This window comes from Vulpes lagopus, chromosome 3 (assembly GCF_018345385.1).
Source record: "Vulpes lagopus strain Blue_001 chromosome 3, ASM1834538v1, whole genome shotgun sequence".
NCBI classification, from domain to species: domain Eukaryota; kingdom Metazoa; phylum Chordata; class Mammalia; order Carnivora; family Canidae; genus Vulpes; species Vulpes lagopus.
The window spans coordinates 160,670,030-160,692,713 of record NC_054826.1 but is presented as its reverse complement, the minus strand read 5'-3'; the positions used below and the strand labels follow the sequence as shown (position 1 = coordinate 160,692,713).

Below are 22,684 nucleotides of genomic sequence, written 5' to 3'. Positions count from 1 at the left end.
AGTAAAACAGTTATTATGGCCTGAGTGTTTTTCTCCCCCTAAAATCCATGTGTTCACGTCCTAACCCCCGGTGTGATGGCATTGGGGCAGGGGGTCGGGAGGCGATCGGGTCGGGGTAGAGCCCTCAGGCACAGATCCGGGCCCTTGGGAAAGGAACCCCAGAGAGCTCCCTCGGCCCTTTCACCGCTTTTCACTGCCCCCAACACACGCGCCCCTTTCCTGTCTTTCCTGCACGCAGCAGAGCCCTGGCCCCTGAGCGGGATGATTGTGTTGGCCACCGTGTTGCACCTGGAGCGCCCCACGCCCCCTGGGACTCACCGTCTGCTTCTCTGGTCAAAGCTGGACTTCAGCCCACTCTCATCCTGGCCCCTCCACCCTCCCCGGCTGCCGTCCAGAGGGCCACCGATTGCACTGGTCACAGCGATCACCAGGCCGCGATGACCACAGCGCTCAAAGGCCATGACGCTCGCACCAAGTCCCACCACCGACTGCCGAGACAGGCCTAACTCAGTGGCTTCTTTATCCGATGGACAAGACTGCTCACCTACCCCTGCTCTCTGGGTGGAGAACCACCCGCACTGTCTGGCTCAATGCACCAAGGAAGACGGTGCCCCAGGAAACAGGGCAACCCTGTCCCTAGATGGGCCCCGTTTCCCCCACTAAGATACACACATTCCCACGGTGCGTAGGGATTAGAGGAGCAGGTTGTTGAGTCGCTGGGGGTGCTGCCTTCCCAGCTGCAGTCCTCAGTGCTCACCCCTCAAACCCGTGTAGGATGTGCAAATGGGGCCCTGAGGAGCAAAGTCGGTGATTCCTATCCATCCCTCCACCTGCCCCAGAGAGAATGTAAAACCCTAAAACCCCCATCTGGAAAGACAAGCACTCTAATATTATTAATTCCAACATTTATTGCACACTGACTATTTTCGGGGCATTCCGTTAGATCCTGGGGATCTAGAGATGGTGTGGACACCGCACCCACGGAGTTCCCAATCTAGTGGGGGGAGTATGGGTGGATACACACAGTGTGCGTGCATGTGTGTGTGTGCGTGCGTGTGTGGGGTGGGGGGCATCCTTATTTCTTCCTGTGTCAGAGGCTGATTCCCTCACAAAGAAATAATGAGTGCTTAAGTGCCGCCAGGTCAGACAGTGTGCCCTACGCTGGGCAGGAACTATAGTATCCCCATCCCATTAGCAGATTACACAGCCCCTCCTCAGGCAGAGTCTCATTCGATTTCTTTTAGGCCCAGGAATGAAAGCCATTATAGATCTTCCATCTTCCTAAAATGGAAAAGCTCTAAAACAAGATTATCACTTACTGTGAGTCAGTCACTGGAAAGCCTGACGTAGGTAACCCTTCTTCGTGATCACAGGGATAGAAGAATTCCCTCTGGCCTTAGCGCTCTTGAACCTAACCCCCCTCCCAGCACTGCCTGTTCCCACACTGTCCCCAGTGGGGTAGTGTCCCACCACCCTTAGTGGGAGAGACAGAGGGAGCGGTTAAGACCCCAGCTCCACTTCAATCCTGGCTTCACCGTTGCTGGCTCCAAGCCTGGGAGCAAGTGACTTAACTGCCTCGAGTGTCCTCCGTTCCACAAAACACTAGAACATGAACACGACTCAGCCAAGTCCTTTGCCACTTTATAACAAAGGCAGCTTTTCCTCAAATTTCCAATAACAGGTTTCTCATTTCTGTCTCGGACCTCATTGGAATGACCTTCACCAGCCACATTTCTAACCAACAATAATACGTGATTATTTATGTGTTCTCTAAGAAGGAAGCCCTCTCTCCAGCTCCCTTTTCTTTTTGAGCTCTCACCAGAATCACAAGAAAATCCCTTCACAAGAAAATATCTGCAAGCCATATGTCTGATATGGGGTTAATATCCAAAATAGACAAGGAACTCATACAGCTCAATAGCAAACAATAATGATAATAACACTAATCTAATTAAAAATGAGCAGAAGACCTAAACAGACATTTTTTTTCCAAAAAAAAATTATGCAAATGGCCAACAGGTATGTGAAGGGATATTCAACTAATCATCAGGGTAATGGAAATCAAAACCACAATGAGGTATCACCTCACCTGTGTTAGGATGGTTATTCTCAAAAAGAGGGGCCCCTTGTGCACTCCTGGTGGTACTGTAAGTTGGTACAACCAGTATGGGAACAGTATGAGGGTTTCTCAAAAAATTAAAAATAGAATTCCCAGAGGATCCAGCAATCCCACTTCTGGAAATATATCCAAAAGAAGTGAAATTCATGATCTTGAAGAGATATCTGCACCCCCATGTTCACTGCAACATTATTCATAATAGCCAAGCCCTGGAAGCCATCTGAGTGTCCATCAATGGATAAATGGATAAAGAAAATGTGGTGACTATACATACAATGGGATATTATTCAGCATTAAAAAAAAAAGGGAAATCATGCCATTTGCAATAACATGGATGGATCTTAGAGCATTCTACTAAGGTAATGAAATACGTCAGAGAAAGGCAAATACTGTGCCATCTCACTTGTATGGGGATTTTTATTTAAATGAACTAACAGAAATACTGAGTGATGGTTGACAGGGGTTGAAAATGGGAGAAATGAAGAGATGTTGGTGAGAGGGAACAAATTTCCAGTTACAAGATGAGTTAGTTCCTGGGGATCTAATGTACAGCACGGTGACTGCAGTTAACAATGTATTGTATACTTAGAAGTTGCTAAGAAATCAGATCTTTAAAAAAGTAAATATGCGAGGTGATGAATGTGTTAAGGAGCCTTGTTGTGGCAAATCATTTTGCAATAGAAACATACATCAAATCATCATGTGGTCCACCTTAACCTTTCACGATGTTACATATCTATGACAGCTCAGCAAAGCTGGAAAAAAAAAAAAAAAAAGCTTTTGCATCACACAACTTTTCCAGTCACCACCCCATCACCAGTTCCAAACCTGCTTCCACATTTTCAGGCTTTGTCACAGCAGCATTCCACTTCTTGGTGCCCATTCCCATCTTAGTCTGTGCAGGCTCTGTAAAACGGACTGGGTGGCTTAAACATAGGGAATTGCTTCTCACAGTTCTGGGCCTGGAAGTCTGAGGTCAACGTGCCAGCAGGTCAGGCCCTGGGCGAGGCCCTCTTCCTGGTGACAAACAGCCACCTTCCCGGTATTCTTACGTGGCACAGAGCAAGCTCCCTCCATCTCTTCTTTTCCAGGCACTAATTCCATCATGAGGGCTTCATCCCCAATCCCCTCTCTCCCCAAAGCACCAGCTCCAAATATCATCTCACTGGAGATTGTGGTCTCAGCGTATGAATTTGGGGAGGCCACGAGCATGTGGTCTATGACAGAAGGCATAATTGTCCTCATTTTGTGAATGAGAAAAAGCCTTAGTTTAAGTCATTAAAGATCACCTAACCTAAAACTGGTTCCTGATAATATGTGCCAAATCACAGTGAAACACCACTCACCCGGGCTTGCAAAGGTGGGGACCAAGATGACAGAAAAATTACCGTGAAGTATTCACAGAAAAGTGTAATTCCATAAAACCTCCAGCACAGAAACAGAAAACTTTTAAAGGAAAATTCGTAGAGACAAAATTAACAAATATATAACTTTCATTTGTAATTAGCCATATCCTTAGCATAAAAAAATATTCTGAAATCTTTAAAAATTAACAAATATATAACTTTCATTTGTAATTAGCCATATCCTTAGCATAAAAAAAATATTCTGAAATCTTTAAATTATCTTGTTCTCTGATATAGATTTCTGCAACCCGCTATGTGATACAGATTTCCCTAGCAAACTTGTTCAGAAAGAACATAAAGAATAATTTTGACCCCACCAGTTTTATTTAGATCATATTGTGACTTTGCCTATCTGAATTAATGAAGCTTGTACTCGTTTACTATTGCTGCTGTACCAAAGGGCCACACATTAGCAGCTTCAACAACACAGATTTGTTGTCTTATGCTTCTGGAGGGCAGAAGTTCACAGTGGGTCTCATTAGACTAACTTCAAAGCGTCATCAGGGCTGTACTCCCTCTGGAGACTCTAAGGAAAGATCTTTTCCACATTCTAGAGGCTCTTCTCATTTTCTTTTAAGGTCAGATGATCGGCAACCTTAATTCCATGTGCAAACTTAATTTCCTCTTGCTATTAAAATTAACTCATTCCCATGTTTTGAAGACTGAGACCTAGATGGACTTCTTTGAGGGGTCATCATTCTGCCCATGACGAGGCTCTTCCTATATGCCAGATGCCAGGGAGCAGAGACACTGGGTGCTGAATGTCATGGCAATAATATATATTGTCCAATGACCATGATCAATCATGCCAGTGATCCTCACTTTCAAAAAGGACACTTCCCAGATGGAGGTAGGCAGTTCTTGGCACCACACCAGGATGTACAAAATAAATTGGATGTGCCAAATGTGAGCACTAAGACAAAAGGACAAGAGGTCCAGAAAGGCACCAATATTCAAACAATAGATTTTTCTCATACGGATAACCATAGAGAGAAAACTTCTTAAAGGTGAGTACAACATGTAAAAAGACCGATTAGCCCAAAGGATATAACTGGACTCATGTCAAACCTCAAATAATTTCACTTAACGTATTTCACTAAATGCAAATAATGATTACATGAAACACTAAGAAAGAGGAAAATTTTGCCAATTGCACTCTAGCAAGCCACAGGTGTGGGCACAAATTATTTCGGCAATGTTAAAATGTGAAAAAAAAATCATCTTCATATTGATGTAATAGGTTACTATGCATGCTTAATTACCACACATGTAGTTAAATCTGGGGAAGCAGAGAAAGAGGATATACACAAGAATATGGCAGGGTCCCCATCATTAAAACCCTCAACATGAGGTTAGAGAGAAGGATTTTACACATAAGACAATTAGAAAGCATATAAAACTATATTTTAAAAGTAATAACCGTGGAGTGCTGGAGTTGACTCATACTGGCCCTAATGAGATAAGTGTTGAAATTTTCAGGAGTTTTGCAAGCCATTGATAGCTGGAAATTGGCCATCGTGGGAGTATTTACACTATAGAAATTAACAAATACTATAAATCAGGGCTCTTTTTCTTTCTGAAAAGCCAGTTTACCAGCACACCACTAACTAAATTTCAAAAGTAAGTAGCAAGATATATCACAGGAGCTATTAAATAAAATGATTGATTATAGGAGTCAACATATAGAAGTATGCCTTACACAGTTTCATCCAGAAATTCATCTTCCATATGCAGTATTTGACCAAAGGGGCTCATATACCCGTTCGACCATTTCCCATCCTCAACAAAAAGAACATGAGGACCCTAGCAAACACATTGACATTTTCGGCAGCATTTCAATCAAGAGATTTTATGCAAGATATCTCTTTACATTGCCACAAATGGAAAGGTTCAACTCACCTACCAATCTGGAAAAACTGATTACATCATTTTATGCTCAACAAAATCAAATGAGACTTAGGTGAATGAGCACAGTTTTATTACTAAAGATGAAGAGCCTAATCGAGAGGTGCTTTGCATTTCAGAGGTCACTAAATCTGTAATTTGCAGAGTTTGATAGTGTTCAAGGAGAGCCCACATCAAGCCTCCAGTGCCACGGCAGGCTTCTAGCAATGACAACCAGATAAAATGTTTCTGCAACTCACTTATCAAGTCCTTGCATTGGGAAAGCAAGTTAAATAAATAGTGTGGTATCGATATTGTGGTTTGACTGCCATTGTGTCAACAATTCACAAGCAATGGAGCTCCACCTCCTGACCCAAATGCCTTTCCCCCTGCCCATCAACAGGATCTGTAAAAATCCACAGAACTTCAGCTCTATGAGGAAACTCATCACACTCAAGCCAAACCAACCAAGACTAAGATTTTGAATCTCAGCAAGATTCATAGCAAAGAGGTCAATACAATCTAAACGGGAACAACCTCTCCAAATAAAATAACTGAAAGTTAAAAAAATAATTAATTCATTCATTCATTAAAAACCTGAAAGCAGCACCAGTAACCAGAAAAATAAAGAAAGAAAAAAAAACTATGCGGCTTCCCATCACTGAAAACCACATGTCTGTCATTTAAGCCTGAGAAAACTTAAGGAATACGTGACTAGACACCTTAACTCTTAACAGGTGCAATGATTTTCCTGCAGTTATTTAAGGCAAATAAATCTATATCAAATACTCCAGCCCAAAGTAAATTTGATGAGATTAAAAAAGGATGAGATTTGGGGCTAGAAGGCTTGAGGTCAAATTCTAATGCCACCCCTTACAAGATGCATGACCCTGGTGAATTCAATTTTCTCTTTGCAATTATCACCACGAAGCCAAGCGCTGTGACTGCTTCCTGAAGTGGATGATCTAAGTGTGCTGGTCTGGAAATGTATTTACCTGGAGCTACGGGATTATAGAAATGACCACATGAGGTCTAGTCAACTCTCTCATTTTATATTCAGGACACTGAGGTTATAAAAGTAGGCATAGCTCTTCAGTAAACTCAGATCAAAGGACTCACACAGAAGATGCCCGAATGCCACAGGAATCCCCATAGAATTGCACTTGTCCCTTTCCGAGGGCCCTTGTCTCCCTACCTTGCACCAGAACTTCCTTCATCATGTTTGACCACTCCCTCTAGATTCGTACAGGCTGCACCGTGGTGCCGTGTCTACAGTAAGCACCCCGCCAATAGTCGTCGAATGAATGAATAAATCAGTTATTGGAAACAAAATATATGGGTCTAATTCTTTGAAAGATATCCTAAAAAAAAAAAAAAAAAATCCGTGTGTAAGGATCCTCACCTCTCCTTTGCTGCAGGATAATAACCGAAAGTAGTCTATGCCAAAAGAGGTTCAAAAGCGTGCTTTACATATTTCGGCTTCTTTAAAATTCAGAAAGCTCAGTGTGGATGATCATGCTGACAATGTTAGTTTTGTTGTTTTGTTTTTGTCAAATAAATGTTTTTGCAGCGTGCTACAAAACTGCATTGAAAGAAAAATTCCTAGGGAGGAAGGGAAAAAAACAAAAACCTTTTGAGGAAACTTGAAGAAAGGCCGACACAGAAGAGTAATTGACATAAGGGGCAATTATTTTCCAACCCTTTACAAGAAAATTCTTTGCCAACTAAAATTAGACCATGAGTCTCTGCCGCCTGCCACTTTATAGAGGGTGATTGAGCTAATATTATATAAATGATTTTATATTACATTCTTCATTCTTTTTATTTGTATCCAAACCTGCCAGATCTCAGCAATTATGCTAAATATTGATTTACAATTTCTCTCAGCTTATTCCAACGATGCAGACAGATGAAAACCATAATACTATTTTATTTATAGCCTTAATATGATGGTTTGAAGTGACGAGTAAAAACAAAACTAGTCTCCAACTGTACCAACTGCTGGCGGGATAGTTTTGCAATGTTCACAGATGAGGCAATAGGAAAACAGCCTATGGGAAGTCAGTAGGCCTGGGACTCTCCAAGGGTGGACAGGTCCCAAAAGAAGAGGCTCTTCCTCTTCTCTGGACAGTTCAAAATTTCAATTCTCTGAACAGAAAAAAAAAATTGTGCCCCCCCCTTAAAGAAATATTCATTAATAGAAAAATAGTATGTAAACCAAGGGAGATAAGGGGGGCTATTTGGAGAAAAGGTGGCAGGAGGGAAAGTTCTAGAAACCAATAATTTTCATCACCAGTATTTATGGATCCCTTAACGTTTTTGTAGTGCACACAGAAAACACTCTATGCACTATAGATTTTAATTCTCAAAACACCCAACAAAAGTACTATCATCCACCGTCTTCACAGAAGCGTAAACTAAGGTACGGAGTGCTTGGATAAGTGGCTCACAACCAGCCAAAGGCAGATCCGCAGTTCAAAACCAGGGACTGTTCTGTCCTAACCGCTAAGCTGAACTGTGTCCTACAAGGCACACTCAACAGTCCCGAAGAGCTGGGCCTAGAGAAGAGAAAGCATACGGGGATCAGAAGTGAACGGTTGACCTGTGAGCGTGGCTCAGCAGGGAGGATCATCTCAAATGATGAGTGAAAGTACAGGCAGGACAGTTTGGCTTAATAAAAGGCAAAACTAAAAAAAATTAAATTAAATTAAAAAATAAAAGGCAAAACTGTCTACAAGTCAAAGGAGTGACGTGGGAGGTGGCAAGCCCCACGAGCCTGGGACTGGTCGGTTTTGTAACAACAGTGGAGGGTTTTAAGCAGGGAAACAGCAGGACTCAGATTATCCTACCACCAGAATGTTCCTGCTGTGTCTCGAGGAGGCAGAGGAGGGTGGTTGAGAGTTTCACGTCTCAAGTCGAGTTTCCTGAGCTTGAATCCGAACTATTTAACTATCTCGGCTACTATCTGAACTATCTCCAGGAGATTAGCAACAAGGGCCAAGGTACTTAAATTCCCTGGGCCTTGTATCTTCCTCTGAACATGGGAACAAAAAGAATAGTGCTCCGTTAGAAAGTCACTTGGAGCATCCCAGGAGTCAATACTAAAAAATTAGCCAATTACCTACCACATAGTAAACGCTTGATGAATTTGGAGGTTACCATTGAGTCGAGGTACTTTAAGAATTAGATGCGAAAAGACTGAAGGATGTGTTAACTAACCTATCATTTCAAAATTCATCCATCTGTAAAACCATCCCGTTGCACACCTTACACTTACACCGTGTTATTTGTCAAGTACATCTTAACAAAGCTGGAAAAATCAGAAAAAGCAAACAAACCAAAAAGACTTAAGCAGCATATGCTTTGCCCAAAGATCAAAATGAGCACACAATAGCTGCCTCTCACTGAGTCTCTAATATGTGCCAATATTCCTGCAAGGGCGGTATTTACTAGCCCCGATTTTTGAAAGAGGAAAAGTGAGACCCAGAGAAATTAACTTTCCTAAGCCTGCATAAGGCACAGCTGAGATTCAAACCTATGTCTCTCTGACCCCAAAACCCATTCCTCTTTCTACTACCGCGTGCTTTCCTCATATTCTTTTTTAAATGAAACAGTGATTTTCTTTGTGGAATACCTTTTTTTGTTTGCATGTGGAAGAACACAAAAAAGTAAGGTGATTTTCACACAGCTCCAATCTCCCAGAGACTTCAAGCCCTTGTTTGTGCCCCCTTTGAAATTCTCTAGCCTTCTGTTGAGCTCCCCTGCTGCCTGAAATAGGACTTTGGGATCTGGTTCTTGCCCCATGCCCCTCCATTTGCCCCTGAAACTTCAGGCTTTCCTTTTTTTGTTTTTTGGGGTTTTTTTGATTCTGTGGGCCAATCTCCTCATGAGGGGAACCTCAATACTCCTCTACATAGACTGCAGCCTCAGGTCAGCCTCACTCACTCCCTAAGCCCACTTGCCATTCTGGAAGATTCCAGCCTAGGCCAAAGCTCTAAGTCTCAAGTTTGACTGAGAGGAAAGAAAAATTTATAGGAAAGAAGAATTTAACAGTGATAACCTTATGTAAATCCCTATGAATTATGGTGAAACTATCATTTGCTGGTAGTTTGAGAGATTCCAAAGTACTGATTTCAAGGGGAAGAAATATTCAGACTCGCTTTTAAAAGATGAACAGTAATAAATCTGAAATTAATTTCACTTAGTATAAAAGGCAAAGATCTCCCATTAAAAAAAAAAATAAAAGAACCAAAAAACCAAAATCAAAGTCAAAAACCCTAGTATGTACATTTAGTTGTTGTACCTGAGGTTCCAAAAATGAGCAAGAGACAGTAAGTGGAACCTAAGAGCAGCACCAAATTTGAGGTATTGACTTCTCAGGCCAGGCCAGCTTTCACTTGGTTTTATGGCATCCTTGCCTGCTCCTAAGAGTCAGCTAAACAGACAAGTGATGTTGTCTCCTCTCACTTATTCGAAGTCATAGGGCTACGATTGCCCAAGCAATGACAACTACAACGATAATACAGGTTTCCCCGCTAACTGAAAGCAGACTATTCTATGAAATCTTTCATGAACCAAAATGCCATAAGGAAGCAATTACCATTGATTTACATGAAAACATTTCTGCATATTCCCAGACCCAAGAAATAACCCCCCTTAAGCTTTTCTGATACCTTAGGACGCATCTTGCTAACAAATGAGCAAAATAAACCAATCTAAAGCACAGGTCCAAGCACAGTTCAAAGCCGTGGTGGCTGATCTGCTGGGTGTAGCTCCCAGAGGAAGAGCTTGGCGCAGCCACTCTTGCGGCTCAGCATCTGCGGGGCACCCCTAAAGGCTCTCTGCAAACACACGGCTCCAGGCTGGTGTTGCTTTTCTCCTTGTTTTATAAAAGCAAAAATCTTCAGACTTCTTTCCACTGGCAAAACCAGGTCTTAGTAAAATAGGTCCTTAGTAAAAGCAAAGTGGCTTAATGCAAACTTGTGATAATCGGGGGATGCGAGTACTATGTACTCACAGAGTACTTGTTACCCTCTTTAAATGTTTCCTGATATTTTATGCATCTCTGTGTATCTTTTATGCATGCATCCAAAACTCTTTCCCAAAACTGATCTCTCCAGAGTGCCTTGTCCAATTAACCCAACTCTACATCTAGCTCAGGACTTGGGTGTGCAAGTTCTCCTACAGAAATTCAGGCTTATTCACGTACATTAGTACCGACCTCAGTGTTACCAGGCACTGAGTTAGCAGGTTTAACACTTACTATGTGGCAGGCAGGCCCTGTGCTAAATGTTTTAGAGGATTGCATTTAGTGCCCATAACAACAACCTACACAACAGACATATTTTGCACATGGATGAAAAATACAAAAAACAGAATCAGAGAGATTATACAGAATTCGTGGAGGGCCTCACACCAGCTGTGTGGCAAATCTGAACTCAAACCATCTAAGCCTAAAGCTAGGCACCTAACCACTGGAGCACCGTGCTGTAGGGCACTGAGGGGTGGTACCAGAAGCTATTCTCGAACGCTTCCTTCTCCCTTGTCTGTCTCCTGCTGCCGCTGTGAAGGTCAACACACTCTTTCTCACACTCCCTTGCAGGTAGGCATGCCCGTGGATCCAGTTCTGGCCAATGAGATATCGAAGGAAAGTGCTGGAATGTTCTTGATCTAAAAATCTTCTGAGCCATCTTTTTCCTTCCTGTTTTGGATGCTTTCATAAAAAAAGATTTATAATGACTAGATCTAGTGTAATCACCTGGCTACCATTAAGGAAACGACCAAGAAAATTGTACAGGCAAGGCCCCAAGTCCTGATATTACAAAAAAAAAAAAAAAAAAAAAAAAGAATCGCCTACCACCAGACTACTTGTGAAATAAGTAATAAATGTTGTTATGAAAAAAGAAATAAATAAATGTTGTTGTGGTTTAAGGCACTATTCACTTGGTTTTTTGTTACCTGCCATATTCAACTGATAAGATACTGTATTCTTAACTGATAAAATTACCCTGCTGCCCTTGCAGAGCCAAACTCAGTGATGTTCAATGACTTCTGAAACCTTTAAAAAGAAAAACTGTTTAGGTTTTCTTCAAGAACTCAGATGAATTACTGGAACACAGTAAGTGCTTAATATGATAGCTTAGTAACCAGTACTCCACACTCAGTACTGAGTACTCCACACTCAGTAAATATTAATTGAATGAATGAACAAATATGCTCTTGAAACTGATCATAAATGATCAATAACATACGAGACCTATGTCAGTAATTATGGAGCTAAGTGCAGGGCACAGTCCTGATGTACTTGGAGGACCAAAATACGTAGAGAGGTATAAAATGTTTGTAGTTACAAGAGAAATATGAAGACAACTGGAGTGCTATGAGGGAATTGCCTTCTTAGTATGATTTTAAAAACAGTACTGTCTTAGAAACAGCCTTTCAAACAATATAGCTTTGCCAGCAGAGCTTTAAAAGTAGGATAATACATGGGAAAATGGAGAAAAAAGAAAATGACCAAAAATCGATGCTCATCAATGGAAGGATTTCAAGTAATCCTTATTTTTTTTTCTTTTCTTTTTTGCTCAAAGCAGAAATTTTTCAAAATACAGATAAGGAAGAAAATTAAAAAACAACTTGGATCCCTAGTACCCAGAGATCTGAGATCCCAAGTCTATTAATCTAATTTACAGCAGATTATTTTTATTTGAATCTAAACAACAGAAACAATGTTATTATAAATATCTTGGAGCAAGCTATGAAGAGAAACAGCTTCTTAATATGAGAGCCACATAATATTCACAAATATAAAATATTACAATCCATGGCATATAGAGAATGTCAGATTAACTGCTACTATAAAACACTATGATTCAATTCAATTTAAAATCCTTAGTTTTTAATGCTGTTTCATAACTACTATGTGCAATTTATATTGTCTGTTTAGTTCCCTGCTGTTTTTTCCCTTGTTTCAATATTTTGCCCTAAGAATTTTCATTAATTTATAAACGTTTATTACTATTACACGAAAATAATAACAGTCACAGAAAAATGGATCACCAGCTTAAAATGTTCAATTTTCTATCCCATCCAGTGTAAGATGCTGAGAGGGAGGGAGTAATTTGATTACGAATCGGACTAAAAAGAAAAGTTCAATCCTTATCAGTAGAAACCATTGACTTATTATCTTAATTACTTCTCCTCACTAGTGCTTTAATCATATTTTCTGTTTGCTTTGAGTTTTATCTTCCTTTTCAACTTTTGGCTTCCAATCTCCACTCTTCATGAGCCTCATATTGTTAAATCATTTCTTTTCAATAACTACATTTCTCACAGAGGCCATCTTTAGCTTTTGCAGGACCAAGTAATAAAGAGCCTCAGCAGGGACAAACAGGTTGTATTAGTGTGATGGGGCTGCCTTAATGAAGTATCACAGAATGGGGGGTGGGGGGCAGGTGGGGCTTAAACAACAGAAATGTATTGTCTCGTGGTTCTGGAGACTAGAAGTCCAAGATCAAGGTGTCAACAGAGTTGGCCTCTTCTGAAAGCCACGAGGGAAAGATCTGTTCCAGGCTTTTCTCTTTAGCTTGCAGATGGCCATCTTTTCCCTCTATCACATGGTCTTCTTTCTGTGCATGTGTCTGTGTCTGAAGCTCCTCTTCTTACAAGGACATCAGTCATCTTAGATTAATGACCCCACTGACCTCCATGAACCATAATTACCTCTTTAAGACCATATCTCAAAATACAGTCACAGCTGAGGCGCTGGGAGTTAGCACTTCAACGTAGGAATTCGGGTGGAGGTACAATTCAGCCCAAAACACAAGCATAGCCCAAAAGATGACCAACTGAAATATATAACATAGATTTAGATATGAACAAAAAAAAGCCACGCTTTGATTCCGATTATCTGTGTTGGCAAACAGAAAAGGATCATTGACGATCCATCCAAAAGGGGAACAGATAACTGCTGGATCCCACTACATCCGTGTAGGTGGTTTGGATGGATGTGGAGAGGATACTGAAGCTCTCCAAAGAGAACCCCCAGAGCACTAGGCGGAAGAAATTTCACTTCACAGAGATCTGCCCATAGACCAAAAAAAGAGATGGCCATACGTAAAAGACCAGGAGACAAGAAGAGTGAAGGGCAGAGGGGAACCCTCAAGAGAATGGAAAGTTATTAAAGGAAGTCTGACCCATACATCTACACTTTGAAATGTTCTTCATTTTTAAAGTATGTGTCTTGAGGCTCACCATAAAAACCAATGCTTTGATAACAACTCTCAAAAAGCTTCTAATCCTAATATTGACAGAATTTCAGTAAGGCATGATTTTTCAGCCACATCTACTAAACTTGTAACATCTTTTCCTCTTTTCTCCGGAAAGACATTAATCCAGAAAGGCAAGCTCTCAGGTAAATTACTTTAATCCAAATATATTTTCGGATATAACAATCTGCAGCAATGAACACGTCAGTGAAAGACGTGTTCCCTACTTGGAACTTCTGGAAGATAGAGAGTTATTTAGAGCTTCTATTTAGTTTAAAAAAAAAAAAAAAAAGCCCAAATAGCTTAGAAACCAGAGGTATACTGGAATCCTATCTAACATTTGGGTTAACATTTTCAGTCAGCATAAGATGCAAATATATGGTCAAAAATATCCTTAAAAATCATGAGCTTAACCCACAAAGTACAATACTCATGGTTGTGTATATGCCGCACTACTCAGTAATTCTTTGTATGCATAAATTTCAGAACCATAGAGGTAGGCCAAAGCAAGGTACTAAGACAAAAATCAAAATGCAGTGTTTATACACTCAAATAAATCGCCTTTGAGGGCATTGCCCAAGTCTTACTCAATGCAATCAGGAACAGTAGTTGATCACCCAAACCAAAAATTAATTTAATGAGGCAACTATATATAAATACATTTACTTTTAGTAGCTAATTTTAACCGAAAGCATAAATATCTGTCAGTTCACAATATTTATTTTAGTTTGTAGTGCCAAGGGTTTTACTTTGACTATGGCTCCATTGATTGTCCTCTTTGCTTATCCTTTTGAAAAATATAAATCATATTCAGAATAAATTATTTGGGATTTCAAGTTTAGGGAAAGGTGATAAAGATACTTACAGATCAATATAAATATTGAATCCTAGATTTTATTTTAATTTTTTTACAAATTTTACCCCCACCTAATTTAACCATTTATTTTAAACCCATGGACATTTATAAAATTACTCCAAAGCCTACACTATTTTCAACTATTTGTGAGGGAAACTGAGTAAGTCATTGGCAGGAAAGATCTAATAATTCAATCTGCATACTACTTCTCTTGGTCTGTAGCAAAATTATTAATTAAAGTCAAAAAGATGATTTCAGTACTATCTTCCAGAATCTAAAATTTTCATTGAAAATTGGTATCTCTGGAAACTTTAAGTCTTGAAAATACATAAACACCTAGGCCCAGATTATTTGAGGCCGATTTGAATTTTAAAAATTGGGTCACAGAAGTTCCATTTTCTCATCTCCCCGAAAAACTTTTTGTAGTTATTAATAATCAAAATAAGTTGGGGAAGGCTCCGCGGTCCCCAGTTGGAAATGTCTTCAGTAGAAATTACGAGAAAGGAAATGGGATGCTTCAGTAGACTGCACCTGACAGTACCCTGTTCTCTACACCAGAAGTGTTCATACTGGGATACGTGCATTTCTTGGATACCTAGAGACTTACAACCCGGGCAAGGATAGCTTCTATTCCCCAGGCAAGGGGAATTAATTTCTATACCCTATAGTTTCTTCTGTGCTCTCCTAACAAAAAAAAAATGCACCTCCAAGTCATATTGATCCCCCCTCCTTTCCCTTTGATATTCATCTTTCTATTTTTACAAAAGAAAGGCATACCTCCCACCACCCGGTGCGTGATTAGGGTGCATTGAACTTAGAAAAATATCTGAAAAATAAAGGGACAATTTGAAGTTTTGCAGGGTTGTTAATACAACTCAACTTTCTTGAGTGGGCAACTAATATGATTGCAAGTAATGTCCAATCCTTTGCTTTCAACACAATTGAAGGACCACATTTGAAAGATCACTGAAAACATTTTTTTGTCGATAGATCGCTATGTGATTTTGGCATATAATTCTGAAGGTATTCAAAGAAGTGAGTGAGGTTGTATCAGCAAATCCCCGTCCAATCCCACCTGTGTACGTGAACAGGTTTGTTAAGCCAAGGGATAAGGGAAGACATCCCATCTATAACAAAAAGAGCAGACTCCATAACAGATGATCAGAGAAGAAGTCAAGATAAAGGGACATTTTCAATTCACTCGTTTAACCAGAAATGACTTATTCTTGAAGTTAACTTGTTAATATGCAATGGGGGGGGGTGAATAGAAACTACCCAATTTGAATTCAAATATTTAATGACGTCAAGTCTGATTTTCAGTGTGACACAGATAATTCCGGTGGTGGGAGTGAGGAGTAAGCAACGAATGGACTGGAATGTCACTACAACCATATGAAGCACTACGCTTCGCTAGGAAGCCAGAGACACCACAATAAATCTAGTTAACATTCATCACCACACGTAGTTCCAGATTCTGTGTGAGTGCGTATAAGACCTTTATAAGATCTACTCTTTAAGCAACTTCCAATTTAAAAAAAAAAAATCAACAGTATTATTAGCTCTAGCCACCACACTGTGCATTACATCACCATGACTTATTTATCAACTGCAAGCTGGTACCTTTTGCCTCCCTTCACTCACTTCACCACCACCTCCCCCGACCCTGGCCCCTGTCTCTGGCAGCCACCAATATGTTCTGTTCTCTGTATCTATTAGTTCATTTGTTGTTGTTGTTGTTGTTTTAGATTCCATATATGGGTGAAATCATATAGTATCTGTGTTGATCATTTAGCGGTAGGTACAAATATTAAGTTATTATGTCGGACACCTGAAACTAATATTATATGTTAATTATATCATAATCTTTAAAAACCCCGTGTTGGACCAAACAAACAAATAAAAGGGTGAAGGGCAGCAGGCACTCCAGTTGTAAATGGCATGGTGGGTTTATGATTTTTTGTCACTTTTGGATATATATAAATTAACAATTCTAAAAATTAACAATTCTACTCATAGCAGTTTTCACCTTGCCTTTGATGAAGAAGAACTGAGTTACCAGGGAGTACTAGGGATGTGCTGATTCTTTCTAACCCGCACTCCATTATATAGACAGTCCCCAGCGTACAAGGGTTTGGCTTGTGATTTTTTTTCACTTTATGAGGGTACGAAAGCAATATGCACCCAAGAGAAAACCATTTTGAATTCTGGATTCTGATCCTGTCCCGGGCTAGTGATATGTGGTATGATACCCTCTGGTGATGCTGAGCCTGGTAGCTCCCCGTCCGCATACAGTCCCCAGGATGAACAACTGATACCCCCGAGCCATTCCGTATGTAGCCAGATACCCATTCTGGTTTTCCCTCTCGGTACAGCGTTCGGTGGATTACATGAGCTATTTGCCACTTTATGATACGACAGGCTCTGTGGGAGATGATTTTGCCCGAATATATGAGCTAATGTAAGTGCTCTGAGCACGTTTAAGGAGGCAAGGCCAAGCTACGATGTGCAGTAGGTTAGGTGTGTTAAATGCGTTCTGGCCTTGGGTTTGCTGGATCGTAACCCTGTCGTAAGTCGAGGTAGATCTGTGCCCTGTCACTACACAGACCCTCGTTCACATTAAAAAGATATACATTAGTAAGCCTACATTTAAAAAAAAAAAAAAAAGAAAGACAGAAAGCGTGCCTAAACCTTGGAACAATCTTTCCAAACACACATCTTCTGCATTTTTATCTCGTCGTAAGCCACACGGCTCCCCATTCTTCCAATTCCTCAAAGCAAATTCACAGACGAGTGTGACTATCTCTACTGAGAGCCACGCTTATCTTTCACGCAGGGAGTCAACTTCCCATGGATCCAGGGATGATCCTTTGAAGGAGTCAGAAGAGCCGTATCATCTTATCCTCATGCATGCATGACCGAGGGGTGTACAACTCCACCTCGGGGACCAGCGCGCGACCCACAAGAACCCACAGACGTGCACGCACACAAATAGCAACCCGCAGTGAGATGTAGCAAACCAGAGGGACGATCAGCCGAAATTTTCCACTCTAAAACAATTCCATTAGAGAGGGCAGTGCCAGCAGCGGTATTTTATAGTTGACTTCCCCCAAATTACAATGCAGCTCAGATTCAAAGACTTTATTATAATCTTTGGCAGAAGTTTTTAAGACCATTTTTATTTACTCCAAACCTCTCCGAACGAAGTCAGCACAGGCCCTTTGCAAATTTTACATCAAGTGTTTCATGCTGTAATTAAGTGAGCGGCGCAGCTCAGAGGAAGCACCAAGGGAAAGCATCGGGCCGTCGCTTATTGATTGGTGGAATTTTAGGGATTTGGACTTTCCGTTTCATTGTACGACTACACTTCATTACCATTTATCCTTAAAATGTAATAAGTACAAACCGCTTCAGCAATGATGGAAAAGCTCTCTCAGCTTTAATGAAACCTTTTATTTGCTACTGAAACTTTTATTATTTCCAAATGGTGGCATAGGCAAGAAAAATAATCACTACTTATGTTGACAAAAGAACTTAAGCAATTTGAATAATTTTGTTCTTGGGTGAATTCTAAGGCATTTAGAGCTGTTGTTTTTTGTGTTTATTGTTCTCAATTACTCCCGATGAACTAAAAACAAAACAAAAAAATGTACACATGAACACACTCTTACAAAATAATTTTCTGGTGATATATCAAAATACTAGATAGTTAGGAATCACTGGTCAGATGTTGATATGATCTAGATAAGAATTTCTATATATCTGGGCTGGGGTGGGGGTGACTGGGTGACGGGCACTGAGGGGGGCACTTGATGGGATGAGCACTGGGTGTTATGCTATATGTTGGCAAATTGAACTCCAATAAAAAAATAATAAATAAATAATTAAATTAAATTTTTTAAAAAAGGAATTTCTATATATCTAGGGCTCCAATACACCTCAGCCATCGGCCATGAGAGACAATGCAGAGGAATTGCTCAGTGCACAGGCTCTGAAACTGGACCGCCTGGTTTTGCTTTCCAGCCCTGACACTCCCCTTACTTAGAAATTTCCAGACCTCAGTTTCCTTCCTGGTGAGAATGAGGGGGAACTAGAATGTGCCTCATGAAATGGGTGGGGAAACTCAATGAGCAACTTCATGTAAAACATTAGTCTAAAGCCTGGCGCATGGTAAACACTTGTTCGGCTCATGGTAACAAATGTTCAGCTCTAAAACCGCTTCCCTACGTGAAAACATCCACCTCTAGACTGGATGCGGTGTCAGGAAATACCGTCCATTCAACAAACACTTACTGAGCTTTACTTTATGCAGAACATTGTCCCTAGGTAAAGGGGGCACAAAGATTAGTAAGACATGGGGCCTCCTCTCCAGGAGCTTACAATTTCAGTGCAACATTAGTGCTGCCACCTTAGTATCCTTCTTTTTTTTTTTTTTTTTTTAGTATCCTTCTTTTTTTATTTTTTTTCCTTAGTATCTTTCTTGAAGAGTATCATGAAGCATACTCTTGCAAATTGAACACCAATAAAAAAAAATTTATTATAAAAAAAAGCATACTCTTTCCCTAGGTCATCAATGTTCCTTTTTTTTTTTTTTTTTTTTTTTTTTTTTTGCATGTGCTTGGAACTAATGGAGCTTTGGAAAAATTTCACTCCAGTTTCTGAAATCTTAATCATGCACAATTTAATAAGCAGCTACAGGTTTTCCCACATTTTAAAATGGATGATTAAATGGTCTAATAAGATTCTAACTTAGCCAAAAACTTGAAAAACATAGGAAGACAACCATGACTGACGCATTCATTTTCCCGAATGCGGACACGCTGCAAAAACAGCAGCTGCAGGGAAATAGTGCCATCCACAACCCACACGACCCAGGGCTAACTAAAACTGCACAGGAGTTGGGCATCAAAGCAGCAAAGCGCCCAAGCCAAAGTCAATTTGGGATAAGATGAGAGGAAGCTTGTTGAGTCAGAGCTACATTGCTTTCCAGAAAAAAAAAAAAAAAAAAGAAAGAAAAAGAAAAAAAGAAAAGAAGTTGCAGAATGGACTTGCAACATGGCACCTTGCACACCTTTCGTTTTTCAAACATTTTGCTTATGTCACTACACTCAGAGAGAACTCATTAAAAAATAAAATCTTTAAGTTCGACCGTCAATCCCCAAACCCAGCGACTAATGTGGTATTTCTCAGACGTCACAGACTCCAAATGATCTTAAATATGTTGTCCTCGGCTAAATTCGCCGCTCTTGAAAATGTGCAATAAATCCAATTAAAAAGGAAAACATTTTCAAATTAGTTGCAAGATCAACTAGGATATTATCTGCTTACTAGATGTATCATAATAAAAAAAAACCATCTAATAAGCATCACATTGTTTAATTCGGGAGGAAATTGGATAGTCTCCGTTCCAACGAAAGGACCAAGGCCTTTTTCTTTTCTTTTAATTTTTATTATTTTTTTTTAACAGCATCCAATAATGACTGTGTTAACTTCCTAGAAGAGATTGTTTAATTGCCAAATACATCTTCTGGGGAGTCACCGTGCCCAGAGCAGCCGGAGGCCGCGTGTAAACACAGGAGGCCCCAATTCCTTCCTCCTTCCTCCTTCCTCCCCAGCATCCTACCGGGGGGAGGGGGGACACGCTGGTAAAGATCCCCGCGACCCTGACCTGAGGGCACCCGTCACAGCAGAGAGCTCCCGGGCATCCAATCGACTCACACCTCGTTTCTATGCAAAAGGCCCCGGAAGACTTCGCCCTCCGCCCCAGTCTGCAAAGGGACGCGCACTGGGGCGACCCCACTTGTGCATCGCCCCGCCAACGCCCCGCCTCGGGCACCGGCACGCCCGGCTCCGCGGCCTGGATGTCGGTCCTTCCAGCGGGGAGACGTCGGGAGGCGACCGCAGCCGGGGGAGGGAGGGCGGAGGTAGGAGCCCGGCTCCCGCGCCCCGCCGCGCCCCGCCGCGCCCCGCCGCGCCCCCGCCCCCGCCCGCGCGCTCCCCGGGCCCCCCGCGCCCCCTTCTCCGCAGCGGAGGCACTTACCCGGCGGGGGGAGGGTGGCTCATTTTCGCAGGATCCCTGCGGGCCCCGCGGCGGGCGCAGGTGCAGGCGCAGGTGCAGGTGCAGGGGCAGGTGCGCGGCCGGAGCGCGCTGGGGCGGCGGGGGTCGGAGCCGGCCCCGGGACCCCGGGCCCCCCGCCGCGCCCCGCCCCGCCCCGCCCCGCCGGGACCCGCCGCTGCCCGGGGAGGGAGGCGCCCAGGGAAGGCGAGGCCCAAGCGCTGCGGCCGGCGCCGAGGCCGCTCCCTCCAGCCCCTCTGGGCCCTGACGTGGGAGGAGACGCGCGCCCCGCTCGTTGCCCCGGGCGCGGGTTCCCAGGCACCTGTCAGCTGAAAACACCAGGCGCGCGCACACGCGCATGCACACACATGCACACGCGCACACACACGCGCGCACACACACATATGCACACGCGCACACACGCGCAGACACATGCACACACGCGCGCACACATGCACACACGCGCAGACACATGCACACACGCGCACACATGCACACACGCGCACACACGCGCACACAGATACACATGCACACCCGCGCACACATGCACACCCGCGCACACATGCACACACGCGCAGACACATGCACACACGCGCGCACACATGCACACACGCGCACACAGATACACATGCATGCGCACACGTGCGTGCACAAACACACACGTGCAGACACATGCATACATGCGCACACGCATGCACACGCGCACATACATGCACACGCACGCACACACATGCACACATGCGCAGACACATGCACACACATGCCCGGGCGCACACACGCGCGCACACATACCTTCCCTGGGGAAGGAAGGGCCGGCGCGGCTGGGGCAGGGTAAGAGGATCCAGAGCTGCTCCGCTGCCAGGCGCAGTGTGCAGAAACAGAACGGCCCCGGAGGGCAAGGTCAAGGGAAAGAGACCCGTCTTTCTCAATCTTTTGGGGTTCGATTTGTATTCTGGTCTCGAGGCCTGGCCACCGCGTCATTTCCTCGGGGGAAAGTCTCCACCCTTGACCCCACAGAGGGCCCCAGCCCCCGCAGGCAGCGCCCAGAGCCCTGAGGTTCCCAGGGCTGGGGGCTGCGGTCTCTCAGCGACTGCAAGGCTCGAGCTCGTGTTTAAATCCAGACCGTGTTTTTTGTTGTTGTTGTTTTGTTTTTTTAGCCAAGTTCCCCCTGACTACTGAGTCAGCCACGAAGAACATAGAAGACAACAACACACTTGTGTTCATTGTGGATGTCAAGGCCAATCAGCACCAGACCAAAGAGGCTGTGGAGAAGCTCTGGGACGTTGTGGCCAACGTCTACACCTCGGTCAGGCCTGATGGAGAGAAGAAAGCATATGTTCCACTGACTCCTGACTATGATGCTTAGGATGTTGCCAACAAACTTGGGATCATCTAAACTGAGTCCAGCTGGCTATAAATCCAAATATAAATATTTTCACCATAAAAAAAAATGCATCCAGCCTGTGGAAGGCAGGGCTTAGGTGCAGCAGCCTGGATTCACATGAGAGGGCCTCGTTGTGGAGGAAGCTTAAGGCACTGGACCTAGATGACCTACCCCCAGTCCTGTTTTGCTTTGTCAGGCTCTTTGTTGCTTGACCTATCTCTGGCCTCAGGTTCGCCCTTTGCACATGGCAGGTTGGACACGGCCGTGGTGGCTGAGCCCTCCACGGATCTCCATCCTGGCTCCGACACTGACAGGTGGGGTGGGCTTCGCTCACTGGTGCATTCCGCTTTCCCACCATCATACAGACCCACCGGGCATGTCAGAGTCCACTTTCCTTCACATGATGCTCAGGTTCCCTCATCACTGGACCCCTGAATCCTTCATGAGCCCCACTGTGACCGTTTTCTCCATGTGTGCTACCCTAAACTCTAGCAAAACCGAATCTCTCACTATCCCATGGACGGGAACACACTTCTTTCCTTGAACACTTGACTGTTCGTCTTTCAACACGTAGCTTGCACACCACCTCCCCTGGTGTCCCCAGGTGTGTTGATGACTTCCACCTCTGCGGCCCGCTCTCCCTGGACTTACGGGTGGGTGGCTGTCTTTCCTACTTGAACGGGGGCTCCTCTATTTCATGTGGTACATGGATTTTATTT

At 42.8% G+C, this 22,684-nt stretch overlaps 1 protein-coding gene across 1 annotated transcript in view; it reads right to left on the bottom strand.

Annotated features, from left to right (window-relative positions):
* The window catches only part of ERICH3 (glutamate rich 3), a 107,632-nt gene extending 86,828 nt beyond the window's left edge, over positions 1 to 20,804 (bottom strand). The window contains exon 1 of the mRNA XM_041748585.1: positions 20,567 to 20,804. Within this exon, the coding sequence (XP_041604519.1) occupies positions 20,567 to 20,589 (23 nt within the window). The 5' untranslated portion in view covers positions 20,590 to 20,804. The remainder of the gene's footprint in view (positions 1 to 20,566) is intronic.
* Between the last annotated feature and the right edge of the window lie 1,880 nt (positions 20,805 to 22,684).